The sequence below is a fragment of the Xiphophorus maculatus genome, chromosome 13, assembly GCF_002775205.1.
Source record: "Xiphophorus maculatus strain JP 163 A chromosome 13, X_maculatus-5.0-male, whole genome shotgun sequence".
Lineage (NCBI taxonomy): Eukaryota > Metazoa > Chordata > Actinopteri > Cyprinodontiformes > Poeciliidae > Xiphophorus > Xiphophorus maculatus.
Window position 1 is genome coordinate 9,987,173 of NC_036455.1, and position 17,468 is coordinate 10,004,640.

General features: G+C 36.7%; 1 protein-coding gene across 3 annotated transcripts; it reads left to right on the plus strand.

Moving 5' to 3' along the window:
- Positions 1 to 72: 72 nt before the first annotated feature.
- LOC102232882 (ATPase family AAA domain-containing protein 2-like) lies at positions 73 to 16,984 on the plus strand. Of its 3 annotated transcripts, none has more exons than XM_023345496.1 (28): positions 73 to 410; positions 1,636 to 1,727; positions 2,223 to 2,251; positions 2,692 to 2,785; positions 3,140 to 3,209; positions 4,643 to 4,721; positions 4,806 to 4,925; positions 5,224 to 5,278; positions 6,458 to 6,520; positions 6,901 to 7,012; positions 7,180 to 7,295; positions 7,416 to 7,590; positions 7,766 to 7,854; positions 7,944 to 8,103; positions 8,341 to 8,431; positions 8,517 to 8,831; positions 8,921 to 9,038; positions 9,156 to 9,342; positions 9,760 to 9,945; positions 10,095 to 10,230; positions 10,359 to 10,555; positions 11,655 to 11,814; positions 12,165 to 12,287; positions 12,491 to 12,577; positions 13,739 to 14,125; positions 14,779 to 14,912; positions 15,426 to 15,554; positions 15,879 to 16,984. In XM_023345496.1, exons 1-28 carry the CDS (start codon positions 249 to 251, stop codon positions 15,909 to 15,911), a joined length of 3,699 nt encoding a protein of 1,232 aa, XP_023201264.1. In that variant the 5' UTR covers positions 73 to 248; the 3' UTR covers positions 15,912 to 16,984. The 3 variants fall into 3 exon arrangements, with proteins under 3 accessions (XP_023201264.1, XP_023201266.1, XP_023201267.1); XM_023345498.1 differs by having other exon boundaries at positions 10,158 to 10,230; XM_023345499.1 differs by lacking the exon at positions 13,739 to 14,125.
- Positions 16,985 to 17,468: the final 484 nt, after the last annotated feature.

Below are 17,468 nucleotides of genomic sequence, written 5' to 3' on the forward strand. Positions count from 1 at the left end.
AAAACTCAGCCGTTTGAATTGACTCGGGTTGTTGGGCTCCGAGAGCTTATCAAGCTGTCTGGGTGTGTTTGACTTTCAGCTCTTTCTTCAGTCACAGTAAGACGGTGACTCTAACATCATCTCTGCAAAACATCTCTCAACAGGTCGAGGTGACAATGTCGGTGTTTGCTCGATTTTTTTCTACTTTTAGTACTTTAGCTCGTAAGCTAACACATTAACCGTCTCCGGGTTAGCGTTTGAGCGTCACCATGGTGACGAACCGTGGTCGAGCCAAAAACAGAAGGGATGTAGTTCGGAACCGTAAGCTGAAAAAGAAGGCGGCCAAGGTCTCGAAGACTCCCCAGCGAGCCCGGAAAGACACCAGCATCAGGACAGCGGTGACTCGTTCAAAGGCGAAAAAGCTCCCCAAAGTCAGTGTGTTAATGTTGCTGCATTTTTTAAGTTTTAATTTTTAGCTGTTGGTCAGAACGAACCAACCAACGAAAGCGAAACAGGAAATACAAATCTTATAAAAACATTGCAAAATATCATACTTATATAAAAAAAAGATTATGTATGGTGATATAAAATATTTTCTCAACATGTAGATAGTGTGTTTTTTTTGTCTCACACTATCAATCGGCTTAACAATTTCGATTAGTTGTTATTAAATTTCTTTAGCTCTCTTATGATACACATATGTTTACATAACCTTTTCTTAATTTTTTCTTACTTGTTCTCATCTTTGTCTGCTTACGAAAGTGTTTTCCTTAATATTGCTTCTGTGAGTATTCAATGTATAGTTTATATTAACATGAAACATTAATAAACACAACATTAATTAATAGCATTGTCTTTTTAGCTTGCAATGTCTTAATTTCTTTAAGAGCATAATTATGTAGCTAACACATTTGTTTTTAATATAATTTCTTCAAACATTTCCCAGTATTTAGATTTATTTTAAGCCAATTAATAACTACTGCTTTAAAAACTGCGTGAATTTTGGTGTTTTGAAAACATAATAGCTGAATCTCTAATTGATTTTAATAAATAATGTTCAACATCATTCAGATGAATTTTGCTAGGTGTGCTAGAGAAATCAAATTAATGAAAAATACAAACTGAAACTGAAAAGTAAATAATTATGCATAAAAGATTCCTCAAAATACGAAATAGAAATCTGTAAAATTTCATCAAGCTTTCTTCTTTGCTGTTTTGGATAACTACAACAAAAAATGATATGCCTTTTATATCTTAATTTTAATGAATACATGACAAACGTGCATGTTTCATGTCAGTATCCCTCTTTTGTTTTCATTGTGATGATCTGACTGACTGGCTTGGTTAAACAAACCAGTACTACTATAATATATTACGTCTAGTAATTGATGGACAATATATTTAAAGTGTCTAGACTTCAGACAGATCTCAGTGCCAAAGATCACCAACAGTGTTGGATGAGAAACATTGAAGGGAGCAAAATGTGTATTCATTGCAAGTAATATGGTCGTAGGAATATTTATCAATATTCTTCACATGATTTACTGATATTTTTACTGTAGCCCTGTACTTTAATTACCGGCATTATGCTATTCTGTGATACATACATATGCATGATTAACAGTAACAGATACTAACCTATGAAATGTTCTTTAGAAAGTTCCTGCCAAGAAAGAAGAAGAGAATCACTCTAATTCACACAAACGTGATGAAGAAGTTGCAAGAAAACCTGCAAGAAAAGTTATCAGGTCAGACATCAGAACCAAAATTTCAAAAGCTAGTAAAGATCTGAAATAACTGAGGATACATTTTCTAAGTGAGGTCTGTAAATACATATACATTTTTATAGTTTCCAGTTTATATTCAGACTATATACAGGACTTTATTATCTAAAAAATATAAAAAGTTAATCAATTTTTTATGTTGGAACCCCAGTGTTCATAAGATTGCTTGTAAAAGATTTGCTTGATGTAGTTTGATGAAGTTGGTGAAATATCCATAGATGCTTATACAAATATTTCTGATTTGGTTGAGTTTTTTTAAACCTCAGACTCCAAATATAAAATTTTTTAGCACCAATTCTAGTCATCAAACATTGTTTATTCTTTGTTCAGACAAAGAACAAATGTTTGATCACAAATGATGTAAACTATGATGCTAGACCTGATGCTCATTGTTTAATTTATCATTCTGCAGCTTTTCTTTTCAGTTTCCTTATACAGATGTTTGTCTTGTGTTGACAGGAGATCTTCTAGACTTAAGAACCTTACAGGTAAGGCATGTTTTTTTTCTTACATATTAAATATAAGTACTACTAAACTTTGAATTCAGTTTAATTCATATTCAAATATACTCTATTGCCCTTAATATACTCTATTGCCCTTGTAACCTTAAGGGAAAAAGTTGTAACATATGTTAAAGTTCTGATTCCTATGGATATTTGAATAAAAATCTGTCGTCATTAGTTTATACAAAGCTCAGTTTAACATTTTTTCTTTTTATTTTATATATGTCCACATTTTGATTTATCCAAATAAATCCAGAGGTTTTCCTCTTGGTCTCTTTCAGTCTCAGGTATTATCAGGCCCAGAAAAGGTTGCACAGTTTTAGACATTCTTAATATGTTGAAATTGATAAAACAAAGAAAGACACATGCATGGGTTAGTTTTTCATGCTATATAGAATCTAAACATATACATATCATCATGTCAGGGGGTAAGAAGAATGGGATCAGGAAGAGTACCAGGAAAACCACACAGACGACTACATATGAGGCCTCCAAAAAGTTTGACGTCATCAACAGCAAGTAAGACGACTCAGGAACATAAAGGAAGTATAACACACTGTTCAAACAAGTTCTGAGTTTTATCGTGATGCAGTTTTTAAAATCACCTTAAATAAAAATGAATAGATAATTTTGGTTTATTCATTTGATTTTTAGCAATGAAATGTGTGCAGATGTAATATTCAGTCTTTACTTGTGGTCTTGCCAGGCTACATGTCTTCTTAAAAATTAAACATTTTGTTTAATGATACGCATGTGAACTGTCACATTAATGTTTAATTGTTGCTCTTATCCTGGTTATTAGGAAAATTGGACTGTGATGAGAACAGATTTGATCATCATTATTCATACATCTTGATTATCATTTCTCTGCAGCCACGGAGACCAGAAGGATACAACCAATCAGAAGAAGAAAAAACGACTGATTAGGGACAAGAAAGATGGAGTAAGTCAACATGATTATTTATTTACTTCATTTGCAGCCACAGTAGAAGCTTTAACCTTCAGTTATTTCTAGTCTTTTGGTATTAAATGGACACAAAAAAGTCTCATGATGAAATAGAACCAAATTTGCTCATGAAATAATGTTGGACTCTGTTATTCAAGAAAAAATGATCAACTTTATCTTCTGTGTTTTATTTTTAATTATTATTATTATTGTTATTGTTGTTGTTGTTGTTATTACTATTATCATCATTATTATTAGTAGGAGTAGTAGTTGTAGTTGGACTACAACTCTCAGTTTGGGTTCCGTTTAATGAAAATATGATGCAGCATAGTGGTAATATCATCTGATTACACCTTGCATACTTTTAATTAATTTTGTTCTAAGATGTTAAAAATAGAACCAAAATCATCAAAAATCTTGAAACAATTGCAGTAAGTTTGAATCGGGTGAATGTAATAAATAAAGCACCCTTTTCTGTATGTTTGTGAATAAGCTGCATCTGAACGCAGCTCAGAGCAGCTCCCAGTAGTTCTCTGCAGCTCTCTGCAACATGGGTTTGTTTTGACAGCATGCTCTCATGCTGTGTTTACATTCTGCAGTAGCTTTAAAGCCCCGGTTCATGCTGTACTCAGTCTGTATGGGTGGGCACACCGTCTTATCAGCTCTCTGTGAGGGAGGTGCACCCAGCTGCACGCTGACTTTCCTCTCTGCTCACAGCTCCTGGGGAGGGGATGACAACTCTATCAGCTGCCAACATATTGGGGGAGGAGGAGGGGTGCAGCTGAGAGTGTGAGGAGCATCAGAGTGTGTTTATGGGGTTATGTCACATGAGGTTGACAAAGTTTAGATCTTCTTGGTTGTGAGGCATCTTTCTCAACTGGTGTGAACACATTTCTGTCAATCCCTTTGTTTTATCCAACTGAAACAGCAACAGAAAGCAGATTTCACTGAGATATAGTTGTAATCAAAGGTCCCATGTGGAAATCAGGACAAGGGGGGAGTGCCATTATGGATAAAAATGCTTAACCAAGGATACAGCTGTTTATCTCTCCTTTTTAGCCTCTCTAGATCTTGGAACTGAGGCATCCTTTACAAACTGTGTAAACCCATTTAAAAATCACTGTTTCTGACAACAACATGTCAATAGACTTCTGTGTCTCTAGCAGTTTCTGCAAATTATTACTATATTTGATTTCAGTGAGTAGTTTTTGTCAAATTATTTTCATAGTTTCTCAAAAATAATAGAAGTCTAGCTTCACAATTACAAAATTTTCAGCTAACAGAAAAGCAACGTTTAATGATTAAACTCCTGTAAAATGTTGCTTTGAAATCATGACGTCTAATCTCTGATGTAATTTTGCTCCTTTTTTAAATACAGTATCTCTCTTAGTTTTGTTAATTATATTTAAGCTGTATTTATGTATTTATAGAAGATTGCCTCTAAAGAACAGAAGACGATAACACCAGAACCGCCGCAAAGAGACCTCATTGACACCACAGATGACATCGGTTTGTACAAACATGAAGCACCAAAGGAGAGGAAGAAAGGAGATGGGTGTTTCATCATACTTTCTTCTTCTGTGGTATTTCCAGTTGATGATGTAGATAGTGGGGTTGGAACAACTGCAGATGAGGAGAGTAACTGCAGCGTGACTGAGAATTTCGATGTCATACATTGCAAGGCCTCGTCTCCTTACCAGGGACCCAAAAGAGGTCAGTTCTGCTGTGTCTGTACTCTGAGCACAGAAAATATGAAAAATGAACTTCATTTTCTCTAAAATAGTTAAACACAGAGCAAGAAATGAAATATTATCTTGTTAAATCTGGTTTAGGAGAGCATAACACTTAAACACTTAAAATTTAACAACACAACTGTATCACTTCCATTTTGACTTTAGGAAGGAACAATGAACCAGATAACAAGGAATACAATCATTAGTCTAATAAGATTTATTAAAATAGTAATAAATCAACTCAGTTCTGGATTTCTGTTCTGTTCTGTTTCTAAAAGGAAATTTCCAGGTCAATTCATCAGGAAAAAGCATACCACGCAGGCGACCCTACAGGTGAGACCATGGATTCAACATTCTCTCTTCTTTAAGCTGTTTGAACTCACATGAATAGAAGAACGAGCATTATTTTTTAATACACCATTAAACCCATCTAAATAAGCTCAAATTAGATGGAAATGCACTTGAAAGACAGTGTCTACAGATATAAAAAATAAGAAATCTAATTGTACTTTAGTTTATTATAGACAACTTTCAAAAACACTCCAAAATTACATTAAACTCTTTGCTGACTGGTTAAGAAAACAAACAAACAAAAAAACTATATATTTTTTATTGTATTTCCTAAATATGTAAGTGACTTGGCTCGTATTACAGGAAGATATTGTTGTAATGAACCTGTTCTAGGTCAGGTTATGGCAAATCATGTTTTTGGAGTGTAATTCTGCTTTAATTTACTGACAATATTTCCCAATTATTCACACCTTAGATTATGATTCAGTGAAATATTTTACAAACTGATCTTGTTTCTCTTTGGTTGTTAAGACTCACGTTTTTGTTTTTGTAAAAGCTACTCATCACTACTAATTTTGACCATTTACTGAATACGGTAATTTAAAACAGATTTAGTTACAGTTATAAGTTTTCATAAAATCATTATGAATGATCGTGTGCTTTCTATACTTATTTGCTATTTAAAATTATTTTTTCATTGCAAAAATATGATGCAACTGTAATGATTTTTAAAAACAAGATGATCACAGCAACAACCATCTTACATAAGACCCAATTTAACTCTGGGTCTTGTGGAGTTAGGCAAAGTGGTTTCACATTGGAATAACTGGTTCTTATTGTAAAATTGTTAAATAGAGTGATCACTGTGGTATAATTAATCACTAAACTTATGGAAAACTATTTGAACTGTTGTATTGACCCCTGAAACCACTCACCAAAATGTTTAAGTCTAGTGAACCTATGTATATTAGTCTGTATGTAAAATATGTTTTTTCTGTAGGTTAGAAAAAACATAACCATAAATATGATACTGTGGGAAAAAATATTTTTTTAAAAACTCTTTGCAACTATATTTGTTCCCTCGTGGAAAAATTACAGTTCAAATCCATTATTCAAGGCCCATCGATACCAGTAATGTGTGTTTATTTTACCTTCTGACAGGAACTGCTTCTTTTCTGCTCAATCTGAGACATATTTGTTTACTTCTTCTCTTTCCATCAGGGCGGCTCAGAATGCATGGTCGACTGATGACGCTGATTCAGATGATGAAAAGGCCTCTAGCAGGTTGGCAGAGACACTGAATCTCTACACTGAGGACTGTAACATAAATTCTCTCTTTTGGTTTTTAGTGTCCAGTGTTAACAAAGACAGTAGAAGAACTATTATGAAAGAATCCACTGGATCAGAATAAGAGAGTCCAGGAATTAGTTTACCGTGTGGATCCTTTTATTTATTTTTTCACAAATAAAAAAAGTAAATCAGTTATTACACAGACTTGACAGAAATATCAACTCACTTGCAACTTTCTGAAAGTTGGTTAAGTTTATCTTTTATAATGTTGAACTTGTCCAAGTTTGACTTTTTAAATTTGTTTACAAGAAATGTAAGTGCAGTTTTTCTTGATTGGTTTTACCAATTATCATAATTTTTTAACTCCACTTCAGCAACTGCCGTTCACTCGGTCTGCGTACGGAGGAGCTTTTTAGTTCTCGCAGAGACAAGCTGGCCATGGGAGCAGGTCTGGCAGACATTGATCCCATGGCTATTGATCGGAAGGTAAGTTACACCACAGCTGTCATATCTGTCACTAACCGGTGTGAGATCCTCGTGGATCCTCTATTCTGCACACCTACATTTTTATTGTTAACAATATGTGATTCTCTTGCAAATATTTATGTGCTTGATTCTTTTTCCCTTCCTTGATAATTTTATTTTCTCCTCAGGTGGGCTTTGACAGTATCGGTGGGCTGTCGGGTCACATCTCAGCTCTAAAGGAGATGGTTGTCTTCCCTCTTCTCTACCCAGAAGTCTTTGATAATTTCAAGATTCAGCCTCCCAGGTGACTCACACAAATGATGATGAACTAGACAGGATTTATGTTCATTCTCAAACACTAAATTATGTTCAGCTTTAATTTATTTAAACCCAAATAAAAAACATAGTTTTGCCTTTTTTTCAGGGGTTGTCTGTTCTATGGCCCACCAGGGACTGGGAAAACACTGGTTGCCCGGGCGTTGGCCAATGAATGCAGCCATGGCAATGAGAAGGTGTCCTTCTTCATGAGGAAAGGAGCTGACTGCCTCAGCAAGTGGGTGGGCGAGTCGGAGCGGCAGCTGAGGCTGCTGTTTGAGCAGGTAAAGGTAACTTTAAAGCTATCTGAGGTTGCTGCGCTGCCCCCTTGTGGCTGGTTGCAAAAAAGGCTGAAAAAATAGGTTTAAGAAATACAAAGATTCAACAATGTCATCAGTTTATGAAATAAAAAAAATTACATTACATCAAAATAATGCTACACTTTTGTTCATTCTTTAGGCGTATCAGAGACGTCCCTCCATCATCTTCTTTGATGAGATTGATGGCTTGGCTCCTGTTCGATCCAGCAAACAAGATCAGATTCACAGGTCTTTATAGTCCTTAGATATACATATTTTACCTTGACCCTCTTTCTGTGGCTGTAAATAATGACAAATTTATTTTTAAACTTCTGCAGCTCTATTGTGTCAACTCTACTGGCTCTGATGGATGGGTTGGATGGTCGAGGAGAGATAGTGGTGATTGGAGCGACAAACAGGCTGGACTCCATCGACCCAGCTCTGCGGCGTCCGGGACGCTTTGATAGGGAGTTTCTGTTTGCCCTTCCTGACAAAGAGGTAAAACTTTATTCTTTTCTTGTCATCATCTGCCTGAAATTTCTAACTTTCTAATATTTTATACAGTAGTTTGACTCTTTGAAATAGTTTGCAAGTGTATATTTTATAAGAAGCTTGTATTACTATCAGTTAATTACAATTTTTGGAAATGTTGAATATTGGAAGTGTTTAATTTTCAATACTTGTACAATTTAACTGGAATTCTAAAATGTATAATTTTTGCTCCTTGTGTTTCAGTCTCGTAAAGAGATTATGAAGATCCACACACGGCTGTGGAAACCTCCTCCTTCAGAAGACTTTCTGGATGAACTTGCAGAAAAATGTGTGGGTAGGTGGGATGAAAATCACATGCTTTGTAATTTGCCACATCATTTTTTTTAATGAAGTGACCTCAAAATCCTTAATTGCTGCAGGTTACTGTGGTGCCGACATCAGGGCGGTGTGCACTGAGGCAGCACTGTGCGCCCTGCGGCGTCGCTACCCACAGATCTACGGCACCTCGCAGAAGCTCTTGCTGGATGTCTCCTCCATCTCTGTTAGCAGCTGCGACTTTGTGGCGGCTATGAGGAAGATGAAGCCGGCGTCTCAACGCTCCAACGCCTGCCCTACAAAACCACTGTCAGCTGTGGTCCAGCCCCTGCTGCACTCAGCCCTCAGCCACATCCTGGAAGTTCTGCAGAAGATGTTTCCACACGCTGAACAGGGGATGAAGAGGAAGAGGGAGCCTGGTGAGTGAGTGCTGAACGCTGGAAGCATCTCTGTTGGGTTTTTATATAGAATCAAATTCAGAATTTTTACATCTGTGTCTTTGTGCAAGATCTGACTTCTGGTATCCTCGATGATGGCCTAATGAGTAGTGGAGATGAAGGGACCTCAACCTGCAGCATTTCTGCTCCTTCCACCTCCCAGAACAAAAACTTTCTGCATTTTGCTAGGTGAAATATCGTGCTGGCACAGAACTCTATCTAACATAAAACAACATGTAATATGTATGTTAATTTTATAACTTAAACTATAAATGCCTTTGTACTCTGTTCTGTTGGCTCCTGCAGGAGTGCTGTCAAACACCCAACATCCCACCGCCCCCGAATGCTCCTGGCTGGTCGCCCGGACTCTGGTCAGACATCCCACCTGGCCCCTGCAGTTCTGCATGCCCTGGAGCGTTTCACTGTCCACAGCCTGGATTCTGCGGTGTTGTTTGGTTTCAGCTGGACTTCTCCCGAGGAAGCCTGTGCACAGGTAATTGTTAGATAAGACCACACAGATGCTATCATGAATTCATAGACTTTATTGTAGTGCAAAATATTGAGCACCTATAGTTATACATAGCTCAAGATATGTATATCTTTCTGAAAGATTTGATTTCCTGCCGATTTATTTAAAATGTAGATATGGAATGTCTAAATCAGGTCTTATTTTTCTAATTAGACTCAGCTGCAAGGCTTTTACAGCAATGTTTAAGCTATTTTATAAAAATGTTAATTTACACATAGAGGCTGAAACTTTGCTATTATATTTACCAACCTGCACACCACAAAGTGAACTACTGTCCTTAATCAGTATTTGGTGGTAGTAAAAAGAAACTGCAGAAAGAATCAAAAGACAATTTAGAAAAAACTAAATTAAAGCTTTCAAGTAAATGTCTCCCCTTATCAGGTGTTTTGCGAGGCCAAACGGACATCACCCAGCATCCTCTACATCCCTCACATCCAGCAGTGGTGGGACACGGCAGGATCAGCACTTAGAGCCTCGTTTCTCAGCTTGCTGGGCAGCATCCCCTCTTTTTCTCCCATCCTCCTTCTCGCCACCTGCAGCGTTCCTCACCAGAAGCTCGACACAGAGGTAAAGTTTCCTTTACCTCTTCTGAGCATTCTCTTATTTTATGCTGTTTCTTTGAGTTATTATTGAAAGCAGGAAACAAAGCCAGAAACACTCATTCCAGGGAAGAAAATGAACATGTTATACCTAAACATATCTTGTTTTATCATCAGATACAAACTCTGTTTCGGGAGGAGTATGGGGAGATATATACAATGACTGTTCCCTCCCGGCAGGAGAGAACAGAGTTTTTTGAGGATCTCATTTTGAACCAGGCGGCTGAACCTCCGCCATCTAAGAATAAAAGAAGTATGTGACACAGAGCACCATGTATGTGTCCATGGTGCGCTGTTCCACTCATATGCTGACTACTGTATACCAAGTATTCAGTAACAGTTTAAAAGGTTAGCCTAATTCACCTGCTCATCTGCCATCAGTGACCCAGAACATGGAGATCCTTCCTGTGGCTCCACTTCCTCCCCTGAGACAGATGAGCGAGCAGGAGCGCCTCCGTGTGGAGGAGCAGGAAGAGGATGTGCTGCGGGAACTCCGCCTCTTCCTCCGTAACCTCACAGAGCGACTGATGGTGGACCGCCGCTTTAAGGCCTTCACCAAACCTGTCGACATAGAGGAGGTAATCTCATTCTTTTTTCTTTTTTTTTTTATCAAGCTCTAACTGGAAGACTGTTTTCATCATAGTAGGATAGTGAAACACTTCATTGGATTACTCATGAGGCATTGATCATTTATTGAAATAATCTTTAACTAATTTACTAATCGATTAGTTGCCATCTAAAGTATAGAGACTCTTGAAAAAAACGAAAAAGAGCAATAATTAAGTCAACGCTGTATATCATTTACCGTATTTTTTGGACTATTAGCCGCTACTTTCTTCCCACGCTTTGAACCATGCTGCTTATAGCCCGCTGCCGCTTTTCTGTGGATTTTTCTTCAACCGCCAGGGGGCTCTTTAGCAGCATGTGAATCATTGGAAGTCAAAACTGGAAATCAAAGAAGAAAGTGCTGATTTTGATTTAGAACAAGTACATGCTAGCAGCAGGCTTGACAGAGAAATTTCTTCAAACTCAAACCCCCTCATCATGGAAACAACACAAAGAAGTTCATATGATCCATCTTTTAAGTTGAGGGCTATCGATCTGGCAGTACAGTAGGGAAATAGAGCTGCTACACGTAAGCTTGGGGTGAACGAATCCAGGGTTCAGCGTTGGAGACGCAGGGCTGCGTCCTTAATAGCACAATTATTAAAACCGAGAGCGGTGGAGATACCAGCAGCTTATACATGTAGGTTTCCAGTTTTTTTTTTAAATGTTAGGGAGGCGCCTTATAGGAAGGTGCGCTCTATAGTCCGAAAAATACGATTTATACATTTTGCATTTAAGACAAAAACATTTTTGTCTGTAAGTATGGTTTACCCAAAATTCTTTAAATGCCATAGTTTTAGTTTCAGCTGCTTCAAATTCACTAAAAGAATGCTATGTTATTGCATTCTAGGCAATAAAGTGTTTATTTTCTTATTTAAAAAGGAATTTAATTATTTCCTTTTCATATTTAACTGTGTTTCTATTATTGTATAAAAAAGGCTTTAAAGTAAATGTATGCTCTCTAGACATACAGTTTAAAACTAAAACAAAGTTAATATTAGGTAATTGTGCTCCTTCTCCTTGCTGGATGTTTTAGAAAGAGTATAAAACCATAAACTCTCCATCTTCCAGGTCCCAGACTACCTCATTGTGATCCAGAAGCCCATGGATCTCTCCACCCTGCTGTACAACATTGATGAGCATAAATATGTCACCGTTGATGAGTTCATGTCAGACGCAGACCTCATCTGGCAGAATGCTCTTGAGTACAACCCAGACAGAGACCCAGCAGGTGGGAATAAATACATAACTCTGTATATAATGAACACAATGTTTTAAGAACACTTTGAACAGAACCACAAAACCACCGCACCTTCAGGTCTAATCCACACTTACAGAACCAGCAGAATCTGATGTGGGCTAGAGGTGACAAGCCCTTTGTATATAGTGATATTTTAAAATGACCAGGTGCAGAGCTTTTGAAGGAAATTAAAGCTAAACTTTAAGGTTTTTGTGCTTTCTTTATTGAGTGTTCCATTTTGCTTTGCAAAAAAATATTATATTATCCCTTAGACTTTTACCTAATGTGAATTCAAAGTTGATATATTTTAATATTCATGTGAAATGGTTTGCTTGTGTCAGATCGTCACATCCGTCACCGTGCCTGTGCCCTGAAAGACACAATGCGAGTCATCGTCAGAGATGAGCTGGACAAGGATTTCCAGAGGATCTGCGAGGAAATTCGTGAGTCTCGACTTGAGAGAGGTAAAACTTTGTTCACTGTAGCCAAACTACACCAGGTGTTCAGCATGGATTCTCAATTTTATTCTTACAAATGCTATTTAGTTCTGAAGTAATAAAACATTCCTTTGAATTAAAAATGTCTGCTATAGTATGTATTTACATAGTCAGTGCTTATTTTTTTAAAGCCTCCAACCCACAAATTAAGACTTTTATTTTTATGACAGCATTATCCCACAGGGGCAGAGCCAATCTAGAGTTGACCAATGGCTTCTACAACTCTGTGTTCCCCAGAAACAGCACTGGACCACAACGTAAGCCTTGATAAAAACTCTGTCTTGAAAAGATAATGTAACTTAACACCAAAATGTAACTTTCTCAAAGGTTTAAACCATCAATGTTTAGCATTCTTCCGCAAAAAAATAAAATACTTCAATGGGTAATTATTTTTGCTCTTAACTTAAATACAGTCGTATTCAATAAATTAGAAAAGCATTTCGATGAGACTCATTTGTCAAATAGAAAGTGCCTTTTGAAAAAAAATCTTTAAATGTGTATAAAATGTAGTTTTCATTAGCCCACGGTTCTCTATTAAAATGATTTTTCTATTTTTGTCTGACCTATTATTCTAATCTTAAATGTTGTGTTTTTATTAGCTGTAAGCGAAACAGAAATAAAGACTTAAAAACCTCAATTGATTACAAGATATAATCAATTGATTATTTTTGTGTTCATGTCTGAGCTTCAGACTTGACATGTAGCCTTTGCTATCGCTACTTTTGTCTCGAGTGGGCACTGGGTTCATTCACTGCATAAATTTTTAGCATTTATTAGTCTTCATTTTGGTTATGGAAATTAATATTGTAAGCTCCTAGCTAAAAAGGAAAAGTTAAAAAAAAAAAGATGATATATGATGTATTTACTGTTAAACAAGAAATTGTTTGGCTAAATTACACAAATTTACAAAATGAATATCAGGTTTATTTTTTCTGGCAGCAACAATACAAAAAATGTCTAAGAAAAATCAAACAGTATTATCTTATGGAAAATACTCAATATGTATTCCTGTTTAGATCAAACTGACAAAAAAAATTAACTGCCATTTTTAAAGTGTCATATTTTCAAGAAATAATATACATTGTCATGTTAAAGAAACACCTTTGTTCAATAATTTAGAGGGAAAGAAAGAGGTGAAGTAAAGATGCAATGACAGAGAGCTACAGAATCTTTATTCAAATGTAAAGGCATTAGAGTCACAGAGCCGATGAGAAGAAGAGGTAGAATCTGCAGAGCTGACTGAAAGGAGAACAATGAATGAGAGAGAGTCTGCAGCTGCAGGGAGAAAAGGCTAAAGCAGATCAAGATCAAGTGAACAGAGATTCAGCTCCACTCCATCACATTTCTTCTCTGTGTAATGACCCCTCCTATTCTCTCTCTACCCTCAATCCCAACTCTCTTCTGACTTCTTTTTGCAGTGCGTAAGAAAAAGACTTTCAAATCGTCTCGAAAATCCAAGTGGAGCACTGGTGTCATTAGGAAACAGCAACGAAAGAAGACAGCTTCAACCTCCTCAATGTCCAGCATAACCAGTTCAGATTCAAGTACAGATGGAATGGGAGGAGAGAGTAGTTCTGTTGGCCAAACCTCATCCAGTTTGTCAGACAGCAGCGATGATGACGAGAAGATCTTCCTGAAGCTTAACAGGCACCATCAAGACTTTAAAGCTCTCCAAAAACGTCTTAAGCAAAGATGCAATGAGTCCAGCAGCAGCACTCCCAAAATTAAACTGAAGTCCAGCCAGCCTTCAAAGTCTGACCCCATCCGAAGGAAATCGTTGACGGAGTTCTATTTAAAGAAATTAGGTGTGTGTTTGTCTAACAGAGATTTGGAGCAGAAGCTGGACCTCTAACTCAGGCTGTGTGACCGCTCTGCTCTTGCCCTACTAACCAGTCTTCATGGGACTCTGACTGAGCTTCACAGCTGCAGTGTGCGAAACAGGTAGTGAAAGTGCTGCTTCTGCTCCTGCTTTGCTTCTCCTGACGCTGCTGAGCAAGATCTAAAGAGCAAACATTTCACAGTCGGGTAGAACTCTGGGCACAGAGCCAAACTGGCATAAAGCTGAGCCGAGAACAGATGCTCTCTGATATTCTGTCACAGAAATAAATGTTCACTTCAAATAACTCAAGAGAACCATTTTTTGATTTACTCCACGGGATTATTTTAGTTTGAAATGTTGGTGTTTGTACTTGTACCCTGTAAACAAAAAAGCTTTACCTCTTGTTTTCCTTAATGTGACTGGTGCAGGATAAGTATATTTAGATGCAAACAAAAATTAAGCTTTAATTAAAAAATATATAGGTTTGATATAAGAATTAAAGTTAACTTCTTAACTTTAATGTTATACAAAAATATGTAATTGTGGTTGTGTCTTTGTTTGTTGTGTGCACCCTTTAATAAACCTTAACATCATTTTTTCAGCTAAAAGGAGACCACCTTTCTTTTCTGTCTTCCCCAGAGAGGCAGAGAAAGTCTGAGATGAGAACAAACAAGGCTGTTTTTGAGCAAATGCAGCAGTTCAACAAGAACAGATCTGCAGAGAGTGTTGACGAGCAAACACCCGACCTCGTAGTTGATCACAAAAAGCTGAAAGTAGGTTAACTTTGGTTATGTTTTAACATGTTGAGCCTTTTTCTTTTAAGAGTTGCACTGCTAACAATAAACTCCTGGCCATTTTTTGCCTGTGTTCTTAAAAGTTTGATTTAAATTAAGCACATTTCTACTGGGATATTCTTTGTAACAGACCAGGTCTTAGTAGTGCATAATCTTGAATTGAAACAAAAATAATCCAGCTTTGCTCATTTGGAGACTGGAAATTTTAACCATTCTGCTTTGCTCGAGCTCCTTTTTTGGAGAGTCTCTGAATAAGTCAGCAACTGTAGAATATCCTAAAAGCGCCTGATACCTGGTTAGCGATTATCACTCTTTTCGGGAACCAAGAAATAGAGTTCCCTTGTACCTCAAAATTTGATGCATCATATTTATAGCAATCCATGATGAAATGTCTGTTTCTAAGTGCTAATCTAAAATGACATCCCAAACCTTAGCCCAGCAAGTAATTTATTTGCAGCTATTGTTTGCAGTCATTATTCTTGTTTCCTCCAGGAGCTGCTGAACAGGGCAATAATTAAAACAGAGGCTGCTGAGGTGGAGACTCTGGAGAAACTTTATGCTCTGTTGGCTCAATCCATCTACAGACACAGAAACATCTACAACAAGACAGAGCTCATTAAGGTACAGCAACGCCACTCAGCTTTGTTTATTCAGGAACCTTTTAGATGGAGGCTACTTAAAAGAGTTGAGAAGTTGCTAAAGGCTATCACATACTATTGTTTTATTTTAGCCATTATATGATTTTATTACGGGAAAGTAGAGGTAAAAGCTGCTCAGCTAAAATTCATAGTTTAATGAATCACAACATAACTGCTGAAAAACAAGTTTTGGATGCTTGTAAAGAAAAAGAAAAAGCAAACTGATACTTTGTGGAGGAGTTTATTTGGCAAAGAAAATTGCAACTGGTTTATTTAATTTTTTCTTTTTCCACTCTTTTTTCTCTAGGAAATGAAGAAGGAAATTGAAAACTTCTCCTGAGCTACAATAATAAAACCCAAGTAACTTTAAATGTAAAGTTTTCTTTTGTTTTTATATTAAAGTGGCAGTATTAATTTGAGTTTTTTGAGCTTTACGTCATCTTGTAATGTTATTCCCCAATCAAAAACATTCTTGGAGTGTTGCTTTGATTCTTTCATGCATGTTTGAGAAATCATTTAATTTCCCTTAGCAACCATTCAGCAGTGCAGAACGCTTGGGGGGCTGAGGATGAAGCTCCTCCTTGGAGCTGCAGTTTTCAAACTTCTGAGCTACCGCCTCACAAAGCACTTCTCCCAAGTGGTTTCCCCTTTCAGCTCCTTCTGACTAGCCAGCACCAATTAGTAAACACCTGATGGAAATGTGCATCAGCTGAGTTCATTGTATGAGTTACTTCTCAGTGCAACATTGTTAAAGGGTTAATGGTTAAAGGGTTAATGTTGTGGCAACTTCCTGAAGGCGGAAATTGGAAAGGAGACAGAGGCCCAGTTTCAAGGCATTAAATTATGAAGCTGATTTTCTTTTAAGTGATATTTGAGATATGCAGCATTTTATAAGAACTGAAGGTGACGTAGTAACTTGATTGATCTACAAAATTTTATTATGTAGCTATAGCTGGGAAGCACATGATACTGCCTCTTGAAAGTATATTTATAAATTGTTGCAAAAATTCTAAATACCTCAGTATTTATAGTATTGCACCAGATTCTCTAAAGATTTATTGCTTTGACATTTTACTAAAGGCAAAGCTTCTGACCAGTGTGTTTATTTACTGAATTTATCATGACATGCACTTTATAAAAGTGTAGTTCTGGGTAAATGAAAAACGTTGACTGTGTGTTTTGTGCATCAGCCCACTAAAGTGTGCCTGTTTGTTTGTGTTTAGATTGTCATAAGGATTTTTACTTTTAAACACATCTGGATTTACATCCAATGATCTGTTGGTATTAGATTTCAGCTTCAAATGCAGCAAAGAGAGTTTAAGATAAAATTGCTGACATTTCACATGCTTTCTATTTGCTGATGTTAATAGATGACATGTTTGGTTGAAATAAATAGTTTTGAATGTAACATTACCTTTATAACAAGCTGTGTGTGTGTGTTTCTTATATTTAGGAGATATTCATATTTACAATGTGATATTTGAATGTCCTACAATTTTTTTTATTAAATTAATGTAGCTCTTAGTGGCAGTGTATTTTATTTTTATGTTCTTTACTTTTTATATTCCTGAACTGAAAGCAGTTAAGTATCGTCTGCCTGACGCAATGACGTACATGAACCTTCTCACCCCACGCTGATGTACGGGAAAAATAACAAATTTGACTTCATTACGTCAACTTTTCGCTTCCGCTGTTATGATTGCTTTCAAAATAAATAGTTCAGGTTTGTATGACTGCAGTTTTCCGATAAATATGCTTGAGGTGTTTAGATAGACATAGTTCCCCTGAAATATGGTTCCCCTGAAATGATCACTTCTTTATATGCCAGTAAAAAGAGGACTGTTACTTTTTTCTTTGAGCATGAAATAGTTTAAAAACCAGAAGAATAGCTTGGAGC